The following is a 20,548-nucleotide window of genomic DNA, read 5'->3' on the forward strand; positions in this document are numbered from 1 at the left end:
TGCTTGAAAGAACATTGGTGGTATTTACAAAGCTGACACATTGCTGGGTGTTCAGGTCATACATCAATAGTGGGCATCAACTTGGTGACAGTTAACGTTTAAGTTGATTCAAGTTAAGTGTAATTATATCCTTTCATGTTAAGGAATCACCAGTGTGTAACGGTGCAGCTAACTGAGCCAATGCACAATAAGGTTATGTTAAATAAAAAACATTTAATCTGACCATTTATCTGAAATCATAAGTATATCTGTAAATACCACCGCACCCCACCCCCGCCCCAGCCCACAACAAGTTTACCACATTTACATCATTACAATGGTCCCCATTTCCAGCAACACAGAACACAAATGCAAACCAACAAGGTAGCCCCCTTACCCCTTGCCCCGACCCTCCCACCAAAACAGCAGCAGTAACCTAAAAATATGCCCCAGACAAGACCTTTGGCCATGCAACTCACTTTCCTTCCCCACCTCCCCCCTGCCACCCCGCCCCCCGCTTCTCCTCCCCTCCTCCCCACCTCTAACCTTTCCCCTTCCACTCCTGACTCCAAGCCACCTGGACGAGGAGCTCCTCAGGCAATGCTTCATTGGGTGGGGGGTGGTGGGGGCGCGGTGACGGCAGAACCGCTGCTTGGACGGATATGGGAGAGGATGGTCCCAAGGTGGGAACGTACTCTGAGCCAGCAGCAAGATGTTGCTGCTGGCTCTCATGTGTCGTTGGTAATGGGGGTGCGGCACTTTGGGGTGCAGTGCCGCGCTCCGCGACCACTGGGAGCCCTCTGCCACCAGTTTTCCTGGCTAACAGCTCCAGGGCCTCCTCCATCCCTTCCATATTATGTATTATTTGTTGGACAAGAACTCGGTGCCAACTATGTTCTTGGTATATAGTAGGCTTTTTGCTGTTGGTGAATCTCCCTCATGCCTTCCACAACAGCCAAACAAGCACACACCACACCCACACACGCTTTCAGTCCCTCTCTGCTCCCTCTCTCTCTGTCTCCTCTTCTGCGCATGTAATGATGACCCCTGACCCCCTGAATCGCGGGAATCGTACGTTACCATGCCATTGCTAAGGACGGCAACACTTTACGACAGAAGGTCAGAGAGATTTAACGCTAATGCCCATTTCATATCGTTCGCGGTAACGTCCAATTTTTAAAATGGAGACTAGGGGCTTTGAAAATGGGCGACCAGCCAGCGATCTGAAAACCCATTTTTACCGCCCACGCCGGAAATAATGCCCATTTTTGGGTGATCTGTACGAACGTGTAAAATCTAGCCCCATGTACTTGTGCTGTTCAATTTTATTGTGAAAGAAAACCCTTTTTCAGAAGGCTGCTCACTTTTTGAAACCTTCTGATTGGTGAAAAGCTGACCAATCAGCCATATCTGGCCATCTTCAGTTATGTGCAAGCCAGCTTATATGTTGAATAAGTTCGATAGACACCATAACAGGAGAACTGATTTTAACAGCATTGTAAGCTGTGTCAATTGTGGAGAAAATTATATGCATTTGCCTGGCCTCTGTGACTACAGCAGCCACATTAAGGTAGCTATCTCCTGTACAGATAGCACATCGCTCCCATATTTTGCACCATGTATGCTGTAGTTGCTTGGTGTAATGTTGCAGTCATGATATTGGGTGCTTATCTAATGTTGGGTAAGGGACAGAACCTGGTAATTCATGGGTTATACTTTTGTCATTGACCATTCGGTATTTTTCTCATTTGTAATTATTTTGTTACACCTTAAAAGCAGATTTTATTTGATGAATTTATTTCATTATCTCATGAGTTCTGTTTTTAGACTGGATCTAAAAGTTTATTTTTGAAAGTGCATGACAGAGGAATGAAATACCTTGTGTATATTGTGGGATTCTAAATATAAATTTTTTTGGATTTTAAAAAGAAACCTTCTTTCCTATGGGGAATGAGCGTTTCCCAGTGGTCTGACTTTGACATTAATATGTTTTTTTTTAAATGTTAAACAGCTAGAGTTGATGAAGTCAGCAAGGGAACTATTACTGTAAGGGTCACTGAGTGAATAACTGTACACGGGATGCTAATTAATGCATGTGCTCGAAGCTGAACCACACTGGGTTAATGACTATTTCTATTGATAATTTATTTCCCATTGGATTCAACATAATTGTCACCAGCCACTTTGAAAATATATCGTCAGCTCTCATTATTTAGTGGAAACATTAAAAAGAGCCTTCTCAAAATAATATTAAGGTTGATCATTTTAAAAAGTAATAAATTATATTAAGGTCTTTAGAGCAATATTTTGCCTTTATAATCTAAATCCCTCTTTTCAATTTAATTCTGTAAAACTAGATAACACAAAATAAAATAAAAATCCAGCAGTACAGTGTTTAACTAGTTCTCACATTTTATTTTACATGTTTCAATTTGATGTGTGCAGTTCCTGAGTTATGAGATTCATTTTTAAGTGTATTTAGAACAGGAATGTCTGACCAACCTGAGAATTTGCATGATATGAATGAAGCTAGTGTTTCAGAAATGGTGCATTGTGTAGGTGTGCCTGAACTGCAGTCAGGAGCCTAGTGCTCAAAATGTCTGCCTTATGCTTCCTATCTCATTCTCACATTTACATGTCAATATTAAAAAGTTTCTGAAAAGATTGTGAAGCTGAACCATACCAACACTGGTGGTACCCACTATTTTTTTCTTTTCTTTTGTCCCTCCAATATTCTCCCTTTCTTTCTTGAAGGTACCATCTCATGCTGGGATTCAGTTCCATGGCCATTAGTTGCCTGAGTGGTTATTCTTCATATGCATGCCTAGGCAGTTTGTGTTGGAAGGATGTTCAGTCGAGCTTGATACAATCGTTATAAAAATGTCGACATGTGTACTTTGAAGGAGGCTTCATTGGATTCTCACAAGCACTGAGGTCAATTGTAGCATTTCAACTGATGCTCTGGCTGGCTCACCACAGACTGGGAGTTAAACCTGAGATATTTGGCTTAGTATTACTCTAGCTTGTGCATTTACCCACTAAGCCACAAATGTATTTTCATATGTTTATGCATTTTCAACTGCATTTTTCTCCCATTCCAGGTAGGCAGTGGGCCTATCAGTCATGTACAGAATTTGGCTATTATCAATCCAGTGACTCAAAGCTGCAGCCTTTTAGTGGTTTTCCTCTCAGGTAAGTTGAATTCTAGATGACTGTTTCTATTGATAATTTATTGTTGAATGCTAATTCACAATATTCCTGAGCAAATGTACATTTAAAGTGTAACAAAATTGCAGAAATGTGTTGCTTGTAAGAATCTGATTTTGTTTGTGGCAAATAAAAAGAAGCAGAAAATGGTGCCGCACCAGCAATAGTGATCTGTTCACACTTCTTAAACAAGTAACATGCCATTTAACCACGATAAATTTTCAGGAGTTTGATAATCTAGCCGTGGCGCACACAACTGGTGATGAAATGTCTAAACCCCAACTGTGAAAAAAATAATTTACCGATGATCCTCTGTAAGTAATGGTAAGCGCATTAAAGGAGTGAAGCAAGCACAGTATTAGTGAAGGAGACATATCTCCTACTTTGCAAAGAAACCGCAAATTGTGACAATATGTGGCAGATGGTGTCAACATCGTCTGCATCTTATGGAGGAACTGACAGGAGATCCAGAAGAAGGTAAAAGGATTTAAAGAAGAATATAAAGGTAAGGCACAAATATGACTGTAAATTAATGACATGTGGGAAAGTTACAACTGTAACTGATGAATGCCGAAAACATTGTACTGACTCTAGAGAAATGTCAGCAAAAATGTAGCAAATAAGGTATTAGAAGTGAAAATAGCATGGTTCTGAAAATTACATTGGCCATGTAATTACAATGCAGTACCCAAATGGATGTGTTTCTATGTATTCAAAATGTACCATCTACTCTCTTCACAGAACAAGGAGAACCCAACGGATCACCAGCCATGCCTAAAGAGCACCACAATTCTGAGTATAAATCATCATCACCACCCTCACTTGAAACAGGCACCAGCGCCAGTTACACACAGTGTGGAAGATCTAGATATTGTTGATAAGAAAGCATGTGTGAGGTACTAAGACTGATGAAGGAAGGGTAACAGTGGCAGTGGTTGATGAAGGGCCAAGTGGTACAGAATGGTGACCTGGTTTGCTTAGCTGCGTATGAACACAGATCATAGTGGGACTGTTTTCAAACACGGCCGGTCGATAATCAATACTCTATTGAGGAGTCACTTACCTCTTTTCACATGGAATTTAAAGTGGGCTTGTTTGTGTGAAGATACCAACACCAAGATATGCACTGCCATCTCCCACAAGAATGTCATGGAGCACGAATTACATTGTACTCTGGTATTGATTGCATGGCAACTCCAATGGCATCTACTATACAGACCTCAATATATGTAAGCATAGTGAGTAGAGGTATCCCTCATTTGAATGCTTCTATTGCAACTATCAGCTTAGAGAATGTCTGTAGACAACCACGAGAGAATTAAAAAGTTCAGAGGTGGCCCCTGTTCTATGTTCCTGTAGATTTGTGAAGAAATGGTCTTGCCTATTGCCCTGCATGGATTACTGTAGGAGCAGGCAGTTGGCTGTCATGTCAGCAGCAGTTCTGTGCCATTGCATACACCTGGTTAGTAGCTGTAGGCACCAGCTCTAAGAGTACTGAGGCCACAGCAACTTTACAACCAAAGAACCTTGTCACTGATGCTGATGCAGATATCAGGCCTTCTATATCTTCTGCCAGCTCTGCAGTTGGCTGTACTACCATCTATCAACAATATTCTCTCAACTGGGGGAACTTCTAATAGTGGGAAACATTCACAATACACAAGGACCAAACACAGCAGCAAAACACATAAAGCACTAACACTGCAAAAATATACTGACTCCTGAGATGTCTGCTGCGAATGCTTGGTTAGTCTCCACAGCATAAAAGTTGAGGACAGTGGTGACCTTCACTGCCATTGTAATGCAGTACAGATGATTGATTATCCCTGTAGGTCTTCATGGACCAGGTAGTACACCTCAGTCATTGCCTCCTTGACAAGCCTGAGCCTCCTCATTAACTCCTCCGCCACTGTGGCCAGGTACTGACTGCCATGGTAAATCTGTTGCCTGGGGTCGTATTGCTGTGAGTTTGTCTCTTCCCCCTCCTACCCCACTGCAATATATCCACCAATGGACACACCTCCAATGCTCTCAGGTAGGAATTTTCTCTATTCAATTCACTTGTTTTGCTTTTATGGTGATACTTGGAAAAGTTTCTCCCTCATTAAACTTATTTATTCAAGGTTGGCACTAACTGCTCATTTTTCAATGTGACTCTGCATCTGTGGAATGCAGCAGAAGTTCTTCATTAGCGATCTTCAGGGTTTGTTTTGCTGAAAATTGGCATGCCAAGTTACGCCGACATTTACAACTGTTATATGCTGATTTTTCTGGCAGGAATTCACACTGAAATTTCTTGAGAATCTCATTAGTATATGCTGGAATGTAAAAATGGGCAGAAAACAAGTGGAAATCAGCATTAACAATCAGGGCCTGAGGAAAGCATAAAACATATGCCATTTAGGTATCGGCCATGGCTCAGTTAGTAGCACCCTGAGTCAGAAGGTTGTGGGTTCAAGTCCCACTCCAGGGACTTGAGCACATAATCTAGGTTGACACTGCAGTACTGAGGGAGTGTCAGAGGTGCCATCTTTCAGATGAGATATTAAACAGAGGCCCTGTCTGCCCTCTCAGGTGGATGCAAAGGATCTCATGACAAGAAGAGCAGAGGAGTTCTCCCAATGTCCTGGCCAATATTTTTCCTTCAACCAACATCACTAAAATAGATTTAGTCATTTATCTCATTGCTGTTTGTGGGATCTCCCGCCACACTTTGAGCAGTCATGGCACTGCACAAAGCTGGCCCTGAAAGGGATCAGTGCAGTCAGGATCCCATTGCCTCTTGACTCCTTGGCTAATGTAATGTATTTGCTTTGTGGGTTCTTTGCTTAAGAATTCATAGCAACACATTGCTTTTAAGGACTAGTTGGTTTATTAACAAAGGATTAACAATCACCCTACACATTACCAGTTCATCCACTAGGCTCACAACTGCATACCTCACCGTGGATGACCGTGACCCAACTGGCTGGGGTTTTATTGAGTTTTGTGAACATCAACGTGACTGGCTAGGCCACTCACAGTGCAACAGCTGCCTTCTACCCTCCCTCCCTCGCTGGGAAGTTAGGTAATTCTTTCCCCTTTCTGATGTCCTGGCCCACAGAACTGTTGGGAGTCAGCCAGCGAGCTTCCTGGATAAATATAATGAAGTTCCACTGTTGTCCTGAATGAAATAAGATGTATGAGAATAGAAGATTAAGGAGTGATCTAATTGAGATTTTTAAGATGATTAAAGGATTCGATAGGGTAGAGAGAGAAACTATTTCCTCTGGTGGTGGTGGGGTGGGGGGAGGTGGGGGTGCAGTCGAGAACAAGGGGGCATAACCTTAAAATTAGAGCTAGGCTGTTCATGGGTGATGTCAGGAAGCACTTCTTCATACAAAGGGAAGTGGAAATCTGGAACTCTTGCCCCCAAAAAGTTGTAGATGCTGTGGGTGAACTGAAAATGTCAAAACTGAGATTGATCGATTTGTGAGAACATAAAAACATAAGAATTAGAAGCAGGAGTGGGTCATATGGCCCCTTGAGCCTGCACCATTTTCCCGCCTGATCTCCCCATCCCTTAAATCCGCTAGATTCCAAAGATATATCTCAGCCTTGAATATACTCAACGATCCATAGCCTCTGGGGAAAAGCATTCCAAAGATTCACAACCCTCTGAGTGAAGACATTCGCTGCGAGTGTTTTTGTGGCGGAGGAGCGATGAGGGATCGTGGCGGAGGTGTGGCGAATGTTTGTGGCGGAGAAGCGGCGAGAAATCATAGCGGAGGTGCAGTGAATTAGGGTACGGGGACCAGAAGAGGTGAGGGTCCAGGGGCAGCACGGGCCAACCCACACTGCTATATGTGTAGGCACTAGGTCCGTGCAGCAGAGCTGGTCCTGGTTAACCCTTGCCACTGGATAAAGGCATAGCTCTGTCAAGCCCGTGTGGTCGTTGATGTGCAACGGTCACCACACATTAAAAAAATCCACGAACAGGCATCTTCCACCCTTTCAACTGGAGTTCAGGACTGGAACATCGGGTCCTTCATTGAAACATCTGTGAACTCTTGTGGAAGCAAGTCATCCTCGGTTCGAGGGACCGCCTATGATGATGGTTTGTGAGAGCTTGTTGTGTGCAAATTGGCTACCTCATTTCTTAAATTATAACAGTGACTACACTTCAAAAGTACTTCATTGGCTGAAAGACACTTTGGGGCGTCCTGAGGTAATGAAAGGCGCTATATAACGGCAAGTCTTCCTTTTTTATTCACTTTATCTTACTGATGGCAAGAAAAATAAACATTTTAACCATTAAACAATCATTTATGCACATTAAGCACAGTCTGCTCAAGAATGTTTCACATGTTTTATCATGTATTGTAAATTCTATCAAAAATTACCCATTTAAATCCATTTCAGAAATTCAAAATCAACCAATTATAAATCAGTGTGTTAACAGATCTCTTTCACTTTAAAGATGTCTTATAAAAGTTGATGTGCGTGAGACACAATAATCTAAATAAATAACATGTTTCTTCTTATATTTGTTTATACAATATTTCAGTGGTAAAATGCCCACTCTATTGCCTACACAATTGAATTGGTGACCTGCTATTTTAAATCTTTGTTATTTATGAAGTTGTATAGTCTTGTGAAAAGTTATCATTATTGATCTTTTGGTTTTATAAGACAGACAATTTTACAAATACATGTTAGTTTTTTCTCTCTCTCTTCTGTTATAGCTACAAACTTCAGCAATGCATGGATTTATTTGGTCCAGCGTTTAATGACACTGTAGTTGCTGATGCTGTACAACACACCAATGAAAATTATGGAGGCATTAACATCAAAGGAAGTCGGATAATCTTCCCCAATGGCTCAATGGATCCCTGGCATATACTGGGTGTTACCAAAAATCATAAAGCTATTTACATTCAAGGTAATGAAATTGTTGATATAAAGCATATTGGTCTAGAGTTTCCGCTAGTTTGCTGTAGTTTTATCACCGCATTCTGCGTAAAGTCAGCCAAACCAACGCAAAAGGTCAGGTAAACTCAAGCGTAAGTTGTGTCCAGCGTAAATCCAGTTTCTGCGATCTTTAACACTGGTTTAAAAATCATTTTGCCTAAAGATGGCCCTGCCCACAAAGCAGATCGAAATAATGAGGATGCGAGTTTCTGCCAATTGCACCAGTTTGCGGCCCTTCATGGAGGGTCTTCAAATTGAACTCATTTCCTTCGGGGCACAGGCACTTTTTAAAGTTTTTTATATTGAAAAATATTTAATTTACTAAGAAACTGAGTAGTGTACACCAATGAAACTAGTCAATGATTTAGTATAGTTTTTTTTAGACTAGACACTCTGATTAAAGAGAATAATTATAAAAGAATGCTTATTTTGGTGATAGACCTATTTTCAGCTGTATTGATAAAACTGCACCAGGTTACCATTCTTAAATACATAAAGGAATTTTTTTTAATGTAGAAGAAACGTTGCATTCTATTACATTGCCGGCTTGCATTGGTTCATGGAAGATTTTACATTTGTGATCATACAAATGCATTTTAGAGGAAACTTGACCTGTAACTTAACCGACGCAATTTCAAACGTAATTTGTACCCAATTGCCCGATTGCATCCAAAGCGGAAACTTTACCTCATTGGGTACTTTTATGAAATCTGGGGTATCATTTAGTAGTGGACAGATTGTAACAATAATTTTGAGTATGTGGAGGGCACGATACAACTTATTTTTTGATATTTTCCATCACCTCGGCTTCCATAAGGCTCTGTCCTCTCCCCATTCTGTTCCTTCTTCATATCATTAATTCTTCCACTCATTACCCAACAATAATCTAAGATGACACTTCAGTGCAATATTGAGGGAGTGTGGCATTGTCAGAGGTGACTTCATTTCACCAAGGCTCAGTTTGTCCTCTTGGTTGGGCATAAAAGATCCCATGGCACGACTCGAGCAGGGGAGTTCTCCTGGTGTCCTGACCAACAATTATCCCTGAACAATTAACCTAAAACAGATGATCTGGTCAATTATTTCATTTCTATGCTTGCTGTGCGCAAATTTACTGCCGCATTTCCTATAATGCAACAGTGATTGCATTTATATTTCAAGAGTATTAGTGGTTATAAAGTGCTTTGGAATATCCTGAGGTAGTGAAAGGAGCTATACAAGTGCAAGTCTTTCTTTTTTTTCTATTTATTCTTTTGCTGAAGATTCAACTCTACAATCATCAACTTCCTTCAGATTGCAGAACTGCAATGCATACCCTCACCAGCTGTCACAGTCAAATGCTGCCTCTTGATATCTTTGATTAGGAAATGCTTAGAGGCACTTTGTCTAAATGCACGTAGCATTTGTAACAAAATAGATGAGTTGACGGCACAAATTGAGACAAATGGGTACGATCTGATAGCCATTACAGAGACGTGGTTGCAAGGTGACCAGGACTGGGAATTAAATATTCAGGGGTATTTGACAATCCGGAAGGACAGACAGAAAGGAAAAGGAGGTGGGGTAGCTCTATTGATAAAGGATGGAATCACTGCAATAGTAAGAAATGATATTGGTTCAAATGATAAGGGTGTTGAAACAGTTTGGGTGGAGATGAAGAACAATAAGGGGAAAAAGTCATTGGAGGGCGTAGTCTATAGGCCCCCTAACAGTAGCAACTCTATTGGGTCAGAGCATAAACCAGGAAATAGTGGGGGCTTGTAAAAAGGGAACAGCAATAATCATGGGTGATTTTAATCTCCATATTGATTGGCCAAATCAAATTGGCCAGGGTAGCCTTGTTCATAGAGTGCGTAAGGAACGGGTTCCTATGTAACAGAACCAACCAAGGGGCAGGCTATCTTAGGCCCTGTGTAATGAGACAGGATTAATAAACAATCTCCTAGTAAAGGATCCCCTTGGAATGAGTGATCATAGTATGATTGAATTTCAAATTCAGATGAGGGTGAGAAAATTGGATCTCTAACCAGCGTACTAAGCTTAAATAAGGAAACTATGAAGGTATGAGGGCAGAGTTGGGTAAAGTGGACTGGGAAAATAGATTAAAGTGTAGGACGGTTGATGAACAGTGGTGTACATTTAAGGAGATATTTCAAAACTCTCAAGAAAAATATATTCCAGTGAGGAGGAAAGGGTGTAAGAAAAAAGATAGCCATCCGTGGCTAACTATCCAATTAAAAACAAGGGCATACAAAGTGGCCAGAGCTAGTGGGAGGACAGAAGACTGGGAAGCTTTAAAAAGCCAGCAAAGACCGATTAAAAAAATGATTAAGAAAGGGAAGATAGACTATGAAAGTAAACTCGCACAAAATATAAAAACAGATAACAAGAGTTTCTATAGATATATAAAAAGGTAAAGAGTGGCTAAAATAAATGTTGGTCCCTTAGAAGACATGACCAGGGAATTAGTAATGGGGAACATGGAGATGGCAGAAACTCTGAACAAATATTTTGTATCAGTCTTTACGGTAGAGGACACTAACAATATTCAGACAGTGGATAGTCGAGGGGCTATGGGGGGAGGAACTTAACACAATCACAATCACTAATAAGGTGATATTCAGTATGATAATGGGACTAAAGGCAGATAAATCCCCTGGAACTGATGGCTTGCAACCTAGAGTCTTAAGAGAAGTAGCAGCAGGGATAGTGGATGCATTGGTTGTAATTTACCAAAATTCCCTGGATTCTGGGGAGGTCCCAGCAGATTGGAAAACTGCAAACGTAACGCCCCTATTTAAAAAAGGAGGCAGAAAATAAGCAGGGAACTATAGACCAGTTAGTCTAACATCTGTGGTTGGGAAAATGTTGGAGTCCATTATTAAAGCAGGACATTTGGAAAAGCAAAATTCCGTCAGGCAGAGTCAGCATGGATTTATAAAGGGTAAGTCATGTTTGACAAATTTGCTGGAGTTCCTTGAGGATGTAACAAACAGGTTGGATAAAGGGGAATCAGTGGATGTGGTGCATTTGGACTTCCAGAAGGCATTTGACAAGGTGCCACATAAAAGGTTACTCCACAAGATAAAAGATCAGGGGGTTGGGGGTAATATATTAGCATGCTTAGAGGATTGGTTAACTAACAGAAAACAGACAGTCGGGATAAATGGTTCATTCTCTGGTTGGCAACCAGTGACTAGTGGGGTGCCGCTAAATCTGCCAAAGGACATAGACAGGCTAAGTGAGTGGTCAAAAATTTGGCAGTTGGAGTATAATGTTGGAAAGTGTGAGGTCTTGCACTTTGGCAGAAAAAAAATCAAAGAGCAAGTTATTATTTAAATGGAGAAAGATTGCAAAGTGCCACAATACAGCGGGATCTGGGGGTATTTGTGCATGAAACACAAAAGGTTAATATGCAGGTACAGCAAGTGATCAGGAAGGCCAATAGCATCTTGGCCTTTATTGCAAAGGGGATGGAGTATAAAAGCAGGGAAGTCTTGCTGCAGCTATATAAGGTATTGGTGAGGCCACACCTGGAATACTGCGCGCAGTTTTGGTTTCCATATTTACGAAAGGATATACTTGCTTTGGAGGCAGTTCAGAGAAGGTTCACAAGGTTGATTCCAGGGATGAGGGGGTTGATTTATGAGGAAAGGTTGAGTAAATTAGGCCTCTACTCATTGGAATTCAGGTGATCTTATCGAAATGTATAAGATTATGAGGGGGCTTGACAAGGTGGATGCAGAGAGGATATTTCCACTGGTGGGGGAGATTAGAACTAGAGGGCTTGATCTTAGAGTAAGGCGCCGCCCATTTAAAACAGAGATGAGGAGAAATTTCTTCTCTGAGGGGGTTGTTAATCTGTGGAATTCGTTGCCTCAGAGAGCTGTGAAAGCTGGGACATTGAATAAATTTAAGACAGAAATAGACAGTTTCTTAAACGATAAGGGGATAAGGGGTTATGGGGAGCAGACGGGGAAGTGGAGCTGAGTCTGTGATCAGATTAGCCATGATCATTAAATGGCGGAGTAGGCTCGAGGGGCCGTGTGGCCTACTCCTGCTCCTATTCCTTATGTTCTTATGTTCCTATTTGCAACTCCTGTTTAAATTCTGTGTGCACGTGCCTATTTGTGTGTAATACATCATGGGAGCTGTATTTTTCATCACAATGCTGTGGAGTTATTAAACCCAGAGTGCACTAGGACAACTCATGCCATCTAACAACAAGGTAGAAATTTTACAAGTAACAATTATGAACACAAGCAGCAAAAAAACATATTTTATACTGACATACTTGGACCTGCATCTATGACAAGCACAGAATAAGGGTAACCATGCAGATGAGGCAGGATAAGGTGTTCCCAGATCTCCCACCTCACTTTCTTCCATCTTTTCTGGAAGAGCACCTCAGATGCAGGGCCACCTGAAGAAACTGTCAGTTGGCCTGAGAAGGTAAAGTCCTACCTACATTTGCAGTTTCCCCATTGATCTTCGGGCTTGGAGGTCTTATGACTGCTGTTTTCCAACTGCAACTGTGTTTACGCTGCTCCCCTTCCAGGCAGAAGGCCCTGCCAAGAGGTACAACTGAGCCTTCCAAATGACTTGGCCTACCAAAATCAGGCATGATGCACCTGGGCAGCACCCAGCCAAAGTTAGTTAGAGGAATATCAGGGTCCATTTTGTCTTGGTAAATTTCTGCAATACCTATGTGTTAAAGCCACTGTGAAACCAAAGTAAACACAGAAACTGCACTCCAAAATCTATTGAACAATATTAGTATTAGGCAGTCCCTCATGTCGAGGATGACCCGCTTCTACACCAAAAAGGGATGAGTTCACAGGTGTTTCCCAAACTACCTGAAGGGCGGAAGATGCCTGTGCGTGATTTCTTTTATCGTGGAATAGCCGTTGCACACCAGCCACGACAAGGGCTTGACAGAGCAAGGTCTTGGTCCAGTGGCAAGAGTTAACCAAGACGACTGGAGACCAAGCTTTGCTGCACAGACCTAGTATGCACACATACTCCTACCATAGATCACAGTGTGGGCTGGCCCATGTTGCACCTCCCCTGAGCCCCGACCCCACTGTTGTTATACTCTGCGCACTCCTGGGCCTCTGCCTCGCTGCTGGGCTCCTCGACTCCGACCTCGACTCCACAGCTCCCCGGCCACGACCCCACCACTCTTCGACTCCACCACTCCTGGGCCACAACCCCACCATTCCTTGACTCCGACCTCGCCGTTCCTCGACTCCATGGCTCCCCGGCCACGACCCCACCACTCCTCGACTCCACCACTCCTGGGCCACGACCCCACCACTCCCGAGCTATGGCCCCACCGCTCCTTGATTCCATCACTCCTGGGCCACGACCCCACCAATCCTTGACTCCGACCTCGCCACTCCTCGACTCCATGGCTCCCGGACCACGACCCCATCACTCCTTGACTCCACGGCTCCCCGGCCACGATCCCACCACTCCTTGACTCCACCACTCCTGGGCCACGATCCCACCACTCCTTGACCCCACCACTCCTTGACTCCGACCTTGACGCTCCTCGACTCCGCCGCTCCTGGACTACAATTCCGCAATGCCTTGACTCCAACCTCGCCGCTCCTAGGCCACAACCCCACCGTTCCTAGACTCCGCTGCTCCTGGGCTACGATACCATAAGAGAGCTACGTTGTTGTTTAGGTGTTTGAAGAATCTTAAGCAAGTAATCAACTACAGAACCACATATTGGTATTCTCTGCATGGACTTGCACTATGTTCTTTCATCAACAGTTTAATGCATTCCACAAGGGTTTACGAGTTATTGATTCATGTTCCCATCTTCAAGGCACCAAATTTTCTTATTCTCTCCTAAATGGATCCTTTACTAATCCTTTGGTTGATGAATGATTCTGTATAATCATTGAGTAAGACGATTAAACACTGGACAGTAACATCATTCACAACCAGTTAATGGTCTTAAAGTTTCAGCTTTCAACAGAATGTAACTGTTACTTATGAAAGATGAACTTCAACAAATCAGTCATTGTTCACAGATACTACCTGTATTAATCTACAACATTTTTGTTTTATCAAGCAGCAATGAATTATAAACACATGAACAATGCTGATTAATAATGCTGTTGAAGGACTGGCATTTATTATAATAGATTTAAGTATCCAGTGGAAATCTGTTAATTGGTTAATGCTGATTTTCATTTAAATCTATGATTTTGCAGTTCATATGTACACACTGAAATGAGACATTCTTAATTTTCTAAATCTTAATCTGTTAATTGTTCAGTTATCCGATCGGTTTAAAAGATGCCATGTCGTCGGTAATGATTAGCTTTGACAGGTATTCAGCACTTGAATGCTCTTAGAGTGCTCAATTTTAGACATGACTAAGTAGGTCAAACGGATCATTGCTCAGTGTTCCTTATCTTTCCAATCTGTACAGTACAGATTGGAATCTCCTCATTGATGTCTGCCCTTGCTGATAGTAGGCTCTCGAGGTATGGGAAATGGTCCATGTTGTCCAGGGCCACGCCGTGGATCTTGATGACTGGGGGGCAGTGCTGTGCGGCGAGGACAGGCTGGTGGAGGACCTTTGCTTACGGATGTTTAGCGTAAGGCCCATGCGTTCGTACGCCGCAGTAAATATGTCTACTAGATCCTGAAGTTCAGCCTCTCTATGTGCGCAGACGATGTAGACTCAAATGGCATTGTCCTAAAATCACGACTAACTGCTTTCTGAATTACTATACACAAACCACATTGTTTTCTTGCATAGTAACAAATGGTACATTCAAATATTTAACATACAGATGATGTCATGAATTACTGTACACAAACCAGATGATCGGCAGAGGAGTTTCTTTATTCCATGCATTGAGATGATATATACAAATAATTAACATACAGATAAATGACCAGCCACTATTATTGTTGTGTTCCTAATACAAATGAGGCTGCACACAGGGAGGTTAAAGTAACAGTGACCTCAGTGTTTAATAAGACACTCCAGAGTGAGGAACAGGCCTTAGGGGCCGGCTTATATACAGTGCTCCCAAGGGATGCTGGGATCCCTTGGGACTTCAGGGGATGCGCTCCCTGGTGGCAGAACATGGGAGTGCATGCTTTACAGATACACAACATCACTATCCCACCAAAGTCAAAGTGAAAACTATTTACAAGGTGAGGCGGTCGGGAGCCTTTCTTTTCCTGGTGGACCGCCTCGGTACAAATGTCTTTTCTGGTGTGTTGGCTGTGCCCCCGCTGAGCTGGCGTGTTGTTGGCCTTGCAGGGCTGCTAGGTGAGCCTGGCCTTGCTGGGCTGTTGGGCATGATAGGTTCGATTTCCTGGTCCGGCGTGGTGTCGTTGATCCTTTGGGTGTGTGTTGTGGGCTCGAAAAAGGTGGTGTCTGCTGTGGGTTGTTCAGGGCAGTCTGTGAACCGCAGCCTCGTTTGGTCCAGGTGCTTTCTGCAAATTTGTCCATTGTCTAGTTTGACTATAAACACCCTATTCCCTTCTTTAGTTATCACCGTGCCCACGATCCACTTGGGACCATGTCCATAGTTTAGCACATAAACAGGGTCATTCAGATCAATTTTCCGTGACACAGTGGCGCGATAATCATTTACATTTTGTTGCTGCCACCAGCTCTTTACCTGATCATGCAAGTTGGGGTGAACCAGCGAGAGTCTGGTTTTAAGTGTCCTTTTCATGAGAAGGTCAGCCGGGGGCACCCCTGTGAGCGGAGTAGGGTCTCGTGCGGTAGCTGAGCAGTACTCGGGAAAGGCGGGTTTGGAGTGAGCCTTCTGTGACTCGTTTAAGGCTCTGTTTGATAGTTTGTACTGCCCGCTCTGCCTGCCCATTGGAGGCTGGTTTAAACGGAGCCGAGGTGACATGTTTGATCCCATTGCGGGTCATGAATCCTTTAAATTCGGCACTGGTGAAACATGGCCCATTGTCACTGACCAGTATGTCAGGCATGCCTTGGGTGGCAAACATGGCCCTCAGGCTTTCAATGGTGGCAGTGGTGGTGCTTCCCGACATTATTTCACATTCAATCCATTTTGAAAAAGCATCCACCACCACCAGGAACATTTTACCTACAAACGGGCCCGCATAGTCGACATGGATCCTCGACCATGGTCTGGAGGGCCAGGACCACAAACTTAGTGGTGCCTCTCTAGGCACGTTGCTCAACTGAGCACATAGAGTCCTGTGTACGGCAATGCAGCCTAAGTCAGAGTCGATACTGGGCCACCACACGTGGGATCTGGCTATCGCTTTCATCATTACTATACCCGGGTATGTGCTGTGGAGATCCGAGATGAACGTCTCCCTGCCCTTTTTGGGTAGCACTACGCGGTTACCCCACAACAGGCAGTCTGCCTGAATGGCCAGCTCGTCCTTTCGCCGCTGGAATGGCTTGATTAGCTCTTGCATTTCAACGGGGATGCTGGCCCAGCTCCCACGCAGTACACAGTTTTTTCTAGGGACAGCAGAGGATCTTGGCTGGTCCAAGTCCTCATCTGGCGAGTCGTGACAGGTGATTTATCATTTTCAAATGCTTCCATGACCATCAGCAAGTCTGCGGGCTGCGCCATTTCCACGCCCGTGGTGGGCAATGGTAGCCGACTGAGAGCATCCGCACAGTTCTCGGTGCCTGGCCTGTGGCAGTTGGTATAGTTATACGCTGATAGCGTGAGTGCCCACCTTTGTATGCGGGCTGAGGCATTAGTATTTATCCCCTTGTTTTCTGCGAACAGGGATGTGAGGGGCTTGTGACCAGTTTCCAGCTCAAATTTGAGGCCAAACAGGTACTGATGCATTTTCTTTACCCCAAACACACACGCTAATGCCTCTTTCTCAATCATGCTGTAGGCCCTCTCGGCCTTAGACAAGCTCCTGGAAGCATAGGCGACAGGTTGCAACTTCCCCGCAACGTTAGTTTGTTGTAATACATACCCGACTCCGTAGGACGATGCGTCACATGCTAGCACAAGTCTTTGACACGGGTTATAAAATACAAGCAGCTTGTTGGAGCATAAAATGTTTCTGGCTTTCTTAAAAGCAATTACTTGGTTTATTCCACATACCCAGTTCTTACCTTTGCACAATAACACATGTAGGGGCTCTAAAAGGGTGCTTAACCCCGGTAGGAAGTTACCAAAATAGTTGAGGAGTCCCAGGAATGACCGCAGCTCCGTGACGTTCTGTGTCCTGGGCGCATTCCTGATAGCCTCTGTCTTGGCGTCTGTGGGCCGAATGCCGTCCGCCACGATCTTTCTCCACAAAAACGGCACTTCTGTTGCCATGAAGATGCATTTTGACCTCTTCAGCCGCAGTCCTACGCGATCGTTGCTGGAGTACCTCCTCCGGGTTTTGTAGGTGATCAGCAGTGTCCTGACCCGTGACCAATATGTCGTCCTGAAAGACCTCCGTGTGTGGTACCGACTTGAGTAGGCGCTCCATGTTTCTCTGGAAGATCGCTGCAGCCGACCGAATTCCAAACGGGCATCTGCGTGTTGATGCAGATGAGGCCCTTCAAAGACTCCTCCAGCTCCTGCGTCATGTAGGCCGAAGTCAGGTCGAGCTTGGTGAATGTCTTGCCTCCTGCCAGTGTCGCAAATAGGTTGTCTGCCTTCGGAAGCGGGTATTGGTCCTGTAGCGAGAAACGATTAATAGTTACTTTATAATCGCCGCAAATCCTGACCGTGCCATCACTTTTGAGTACTGGAACAATCGGGCTGGCCCACTCGCTGAATTCCACTGGGGAGATGATGCCTTGCGTTGCAGCCTGACCAGCTCGATTTCCACTCTCTCCCTCATCATGTGAGGTACCGCTCGCGCCTTGTGGTGAATGGGTCGTGCCTCTGGGACCAAGTAGATCGCACCTTCGCCACGGAAAAGTTTCCAATGCCTGGCTCAAAAAGGGAAGGAAATTTGTTTAGAACCTGGGTACGTGACGCATCATTGATATGTGATAGCGCTCGGATATCATCCCAGTTCCAGCGGATTTTGCCCAGCCAGCTCCTTCCAAGCAGTGTGGGGCCATAGCCCGGGACAATCCAGAGTGGCAGTTCTTGCACCGTGCCCTCGCAGGTGACCTTGAGCACGGCACTGCCCAGGACAGTGATAAGCTCTTTGGTGTACGTTCTCAGTTTCGTGTGGATGGGGCTCAGGGCTGCTCTGAATGCCTTGTTGCACCACAGTCTCTCAAACATCTTTTTACTCATGATGGATTGGCTAGTGCCAGTGTCCAGTTCCATGGCTACGTGTAAGCCATTCAATTTTATGTTTAGCATTACAGGTGGCCATTTTGTCAAAAATGTGTGCACCCTGTGTACTTCAGCATCTGCCTCCTCTCTCTGAGGCTCAAAATTGCTTTGATCCACCATGGACCGATCGTTCTCTGCCACGTGGTGGTTAGCAGGTTTTGCAGAGCTTGCAGCTCGTTGGAGGTGCCCCATTGTTCCACAGCTCTTGCAAACATACCCTTTGATGCGGCATGAATAGGCTGAATGGAAGCCTCCACAACGCCAACAAGGTGTGAATTGCCTTGCATTCATCCTTTGTTGGGGACTCTGAGCCATCTGGGTCACCTGAGGCCCGCTGGCAGTTGCAGACTCGTGGGTTCTGCCCTGTACATTTCTGCTTGCAAACACAGTTCCAGTTAATTTATGAACATTGCTAGCACTTGTGAGCTGAGAGATTTGTTTGGTGTTATCACTGGTGGACATAAACGCCTGTGCTATCGCAATGGCCTTACTAAAAGTCGGTGTCTCTACAGTCAAAAGTTTTCGTAGGATGGTCTCGTGGCTAATGTCCAGTACAAAAAATTCTCTGAGCATTTGCTCCAGGTAGCCACCAAACTCACATTGTCCTGCAAGTCGCCTTAGCTCGGCGACGTAGCTCGCCAATTCCTGACCTTCAGATCGCTGGCACGTGTAGAACCGATACCTCGCCAACAACACGCTCTCCCTCAGGTTAAGATGCTCCCGAACCAGTGTACACAGCTCCTCATATGACTTATCTGTGGGGTTCACCGGAGCTAGAAGATTCTTCATGAGGCTGTAGGTCGGTGCCCCACAGACTGTGAGGAGGACCGCTCTCGTTTTTGCAGCGCTTGCTTCTCCGTCCAGCTCGTTGTCTATAAAGTACTGGTCTAGCCGTTTGACATAGGCTTCCCAGTCCTCACCCTCCGAGAACTTCTCCAGGATGCCCACAGTTTGCTGCATCTTTGCGTTGGATTCGTATTCTCGTCACCAGTTGTTGTGTTCCTAACACAGGTGAGGCTGCACACAGGGAGGTTAAAGTAGCAGTGACCTCAGTCTCTAATAAGTCACTCCAGAGTGAGGAACAGGTCTTAGGGGCCAGCTTATATACAGTGCTCCCAAGGGATGCTGGGATCCCTTGGAACTTCAGGGGATGAGCTCCCTGGTGGCGGAACATGGGAGTGCATGCTTTACTGATACACAACAATTATCCCAAAATCAAGTCCCACTGCTTCAATCGATTCCCACCATGAAGTACTGTAAACACACAGGTGATCAGATAGACACATTTGAATGGTTAAATGGCTCCATATCATCTATCAGTCTGTTTCGATCCAAACCTCAATCTTCAACTTTCAACCCCTTCGATTTCTCCAGACAGCGCTGAAGCATTTCAGAAATATGGGCTTTCGCTCCCACACTGTACACGAGGGGAGCCAGCTACAAGCTCTTTCCTGTTGTCTGCTGAGATCAGTGAGAAAGGTGATGTATGGCTTGGTCCTGGCTAAGAGGGAGTTGGTGACCTGCTTAATGCAACTGTGAACTTCAATCTGGGAGATGTGGCTTATGTCCCCTGGAAGGATCCAGTGGTGTCAAAATTCAGGGCACTGGCAACTTTGTGTGCCACTTGTATGGCCTTCCCCACTGGTTCCATGTTACAGGAGGTTGCAGTGACAGTCTGCCTGGAGAAGTGAAACCTCCTCCAGCACTGCTCCTCAGAAAGGACCATGAAGATGTCTCTGTGTACCAGGTGTGGCCTCCTGCACCCAGCCCCTCTTACCCATTGTCTTTTGAGGTACTGGTGGTTGCTGAGGCTGCTGCTGCTCCTCCTCCATATCTTCTTCCATCCAGAACAAAGAAGTAAGAATGGTACTGATAATAAGTAGAGAAAGCTGACTAAAGGGTTGTAAGGCAACAAGCTGTGGAAGTAGCAATCTGGTAGCGGGAAACTCTCCTGGCAAACCAGAGAGAAAAAATCTTGTGATCCAGTGATCAGCAGCTGAGGCCCCTTTTTATATTACTTCAGAAACACTCAGACACCAATCCTACTGAGACTGGCTGGGGTATGCATGATTTGGATTTGAAATGAGGTTATTGGAGTATGACTCTAACCTTTTAATGAGGGCCCCACTTGCCTA

General features: G+C 44.5%; 1 protein-coding gene across 1 annotated transcript in view; it reads left to right on the forward strand.

The window, feature by feature from the left end:
• Positions 1 to 20,548, forward strand: part of prss59 (serine protease 59, putative) — a 135,885-nt gene that overhangs the window by 104,707 nt on the left and 10,630 nt on the right. Inside the window, exons 10-11 of the mRNA XM_070884081.1 lie at positions 3,081 to 3,171; positions 7,911 to 8,107. Coding sequence (XP_070740182.1) covers positions 3,081 to 3,171; positions 7,911 to 8,107 — 288 coding nt within the window. The remainder of the gene's footprint in view (positions 1 to 3,080; positions 3,172 to 7,910; positions 8,108 to 20,548) is intronic.

Source organism: Pristiophorus japonicus, chromosome 6, assembly GCF_044704955.1.
Source record: "Pristiophorus japonicus isolate sPriJap1 chromosome 6, sPriJap1.hap1, whole genome shotgun sequence".
In the NCBI taxonomy this organism is placed as follows: domain Eukaryota; kingdom Metazoa; phylum Chordata; class Chondrichthyes; family Pristiophoridae; genus Pristiophorus; species Pristiophorus japonicus.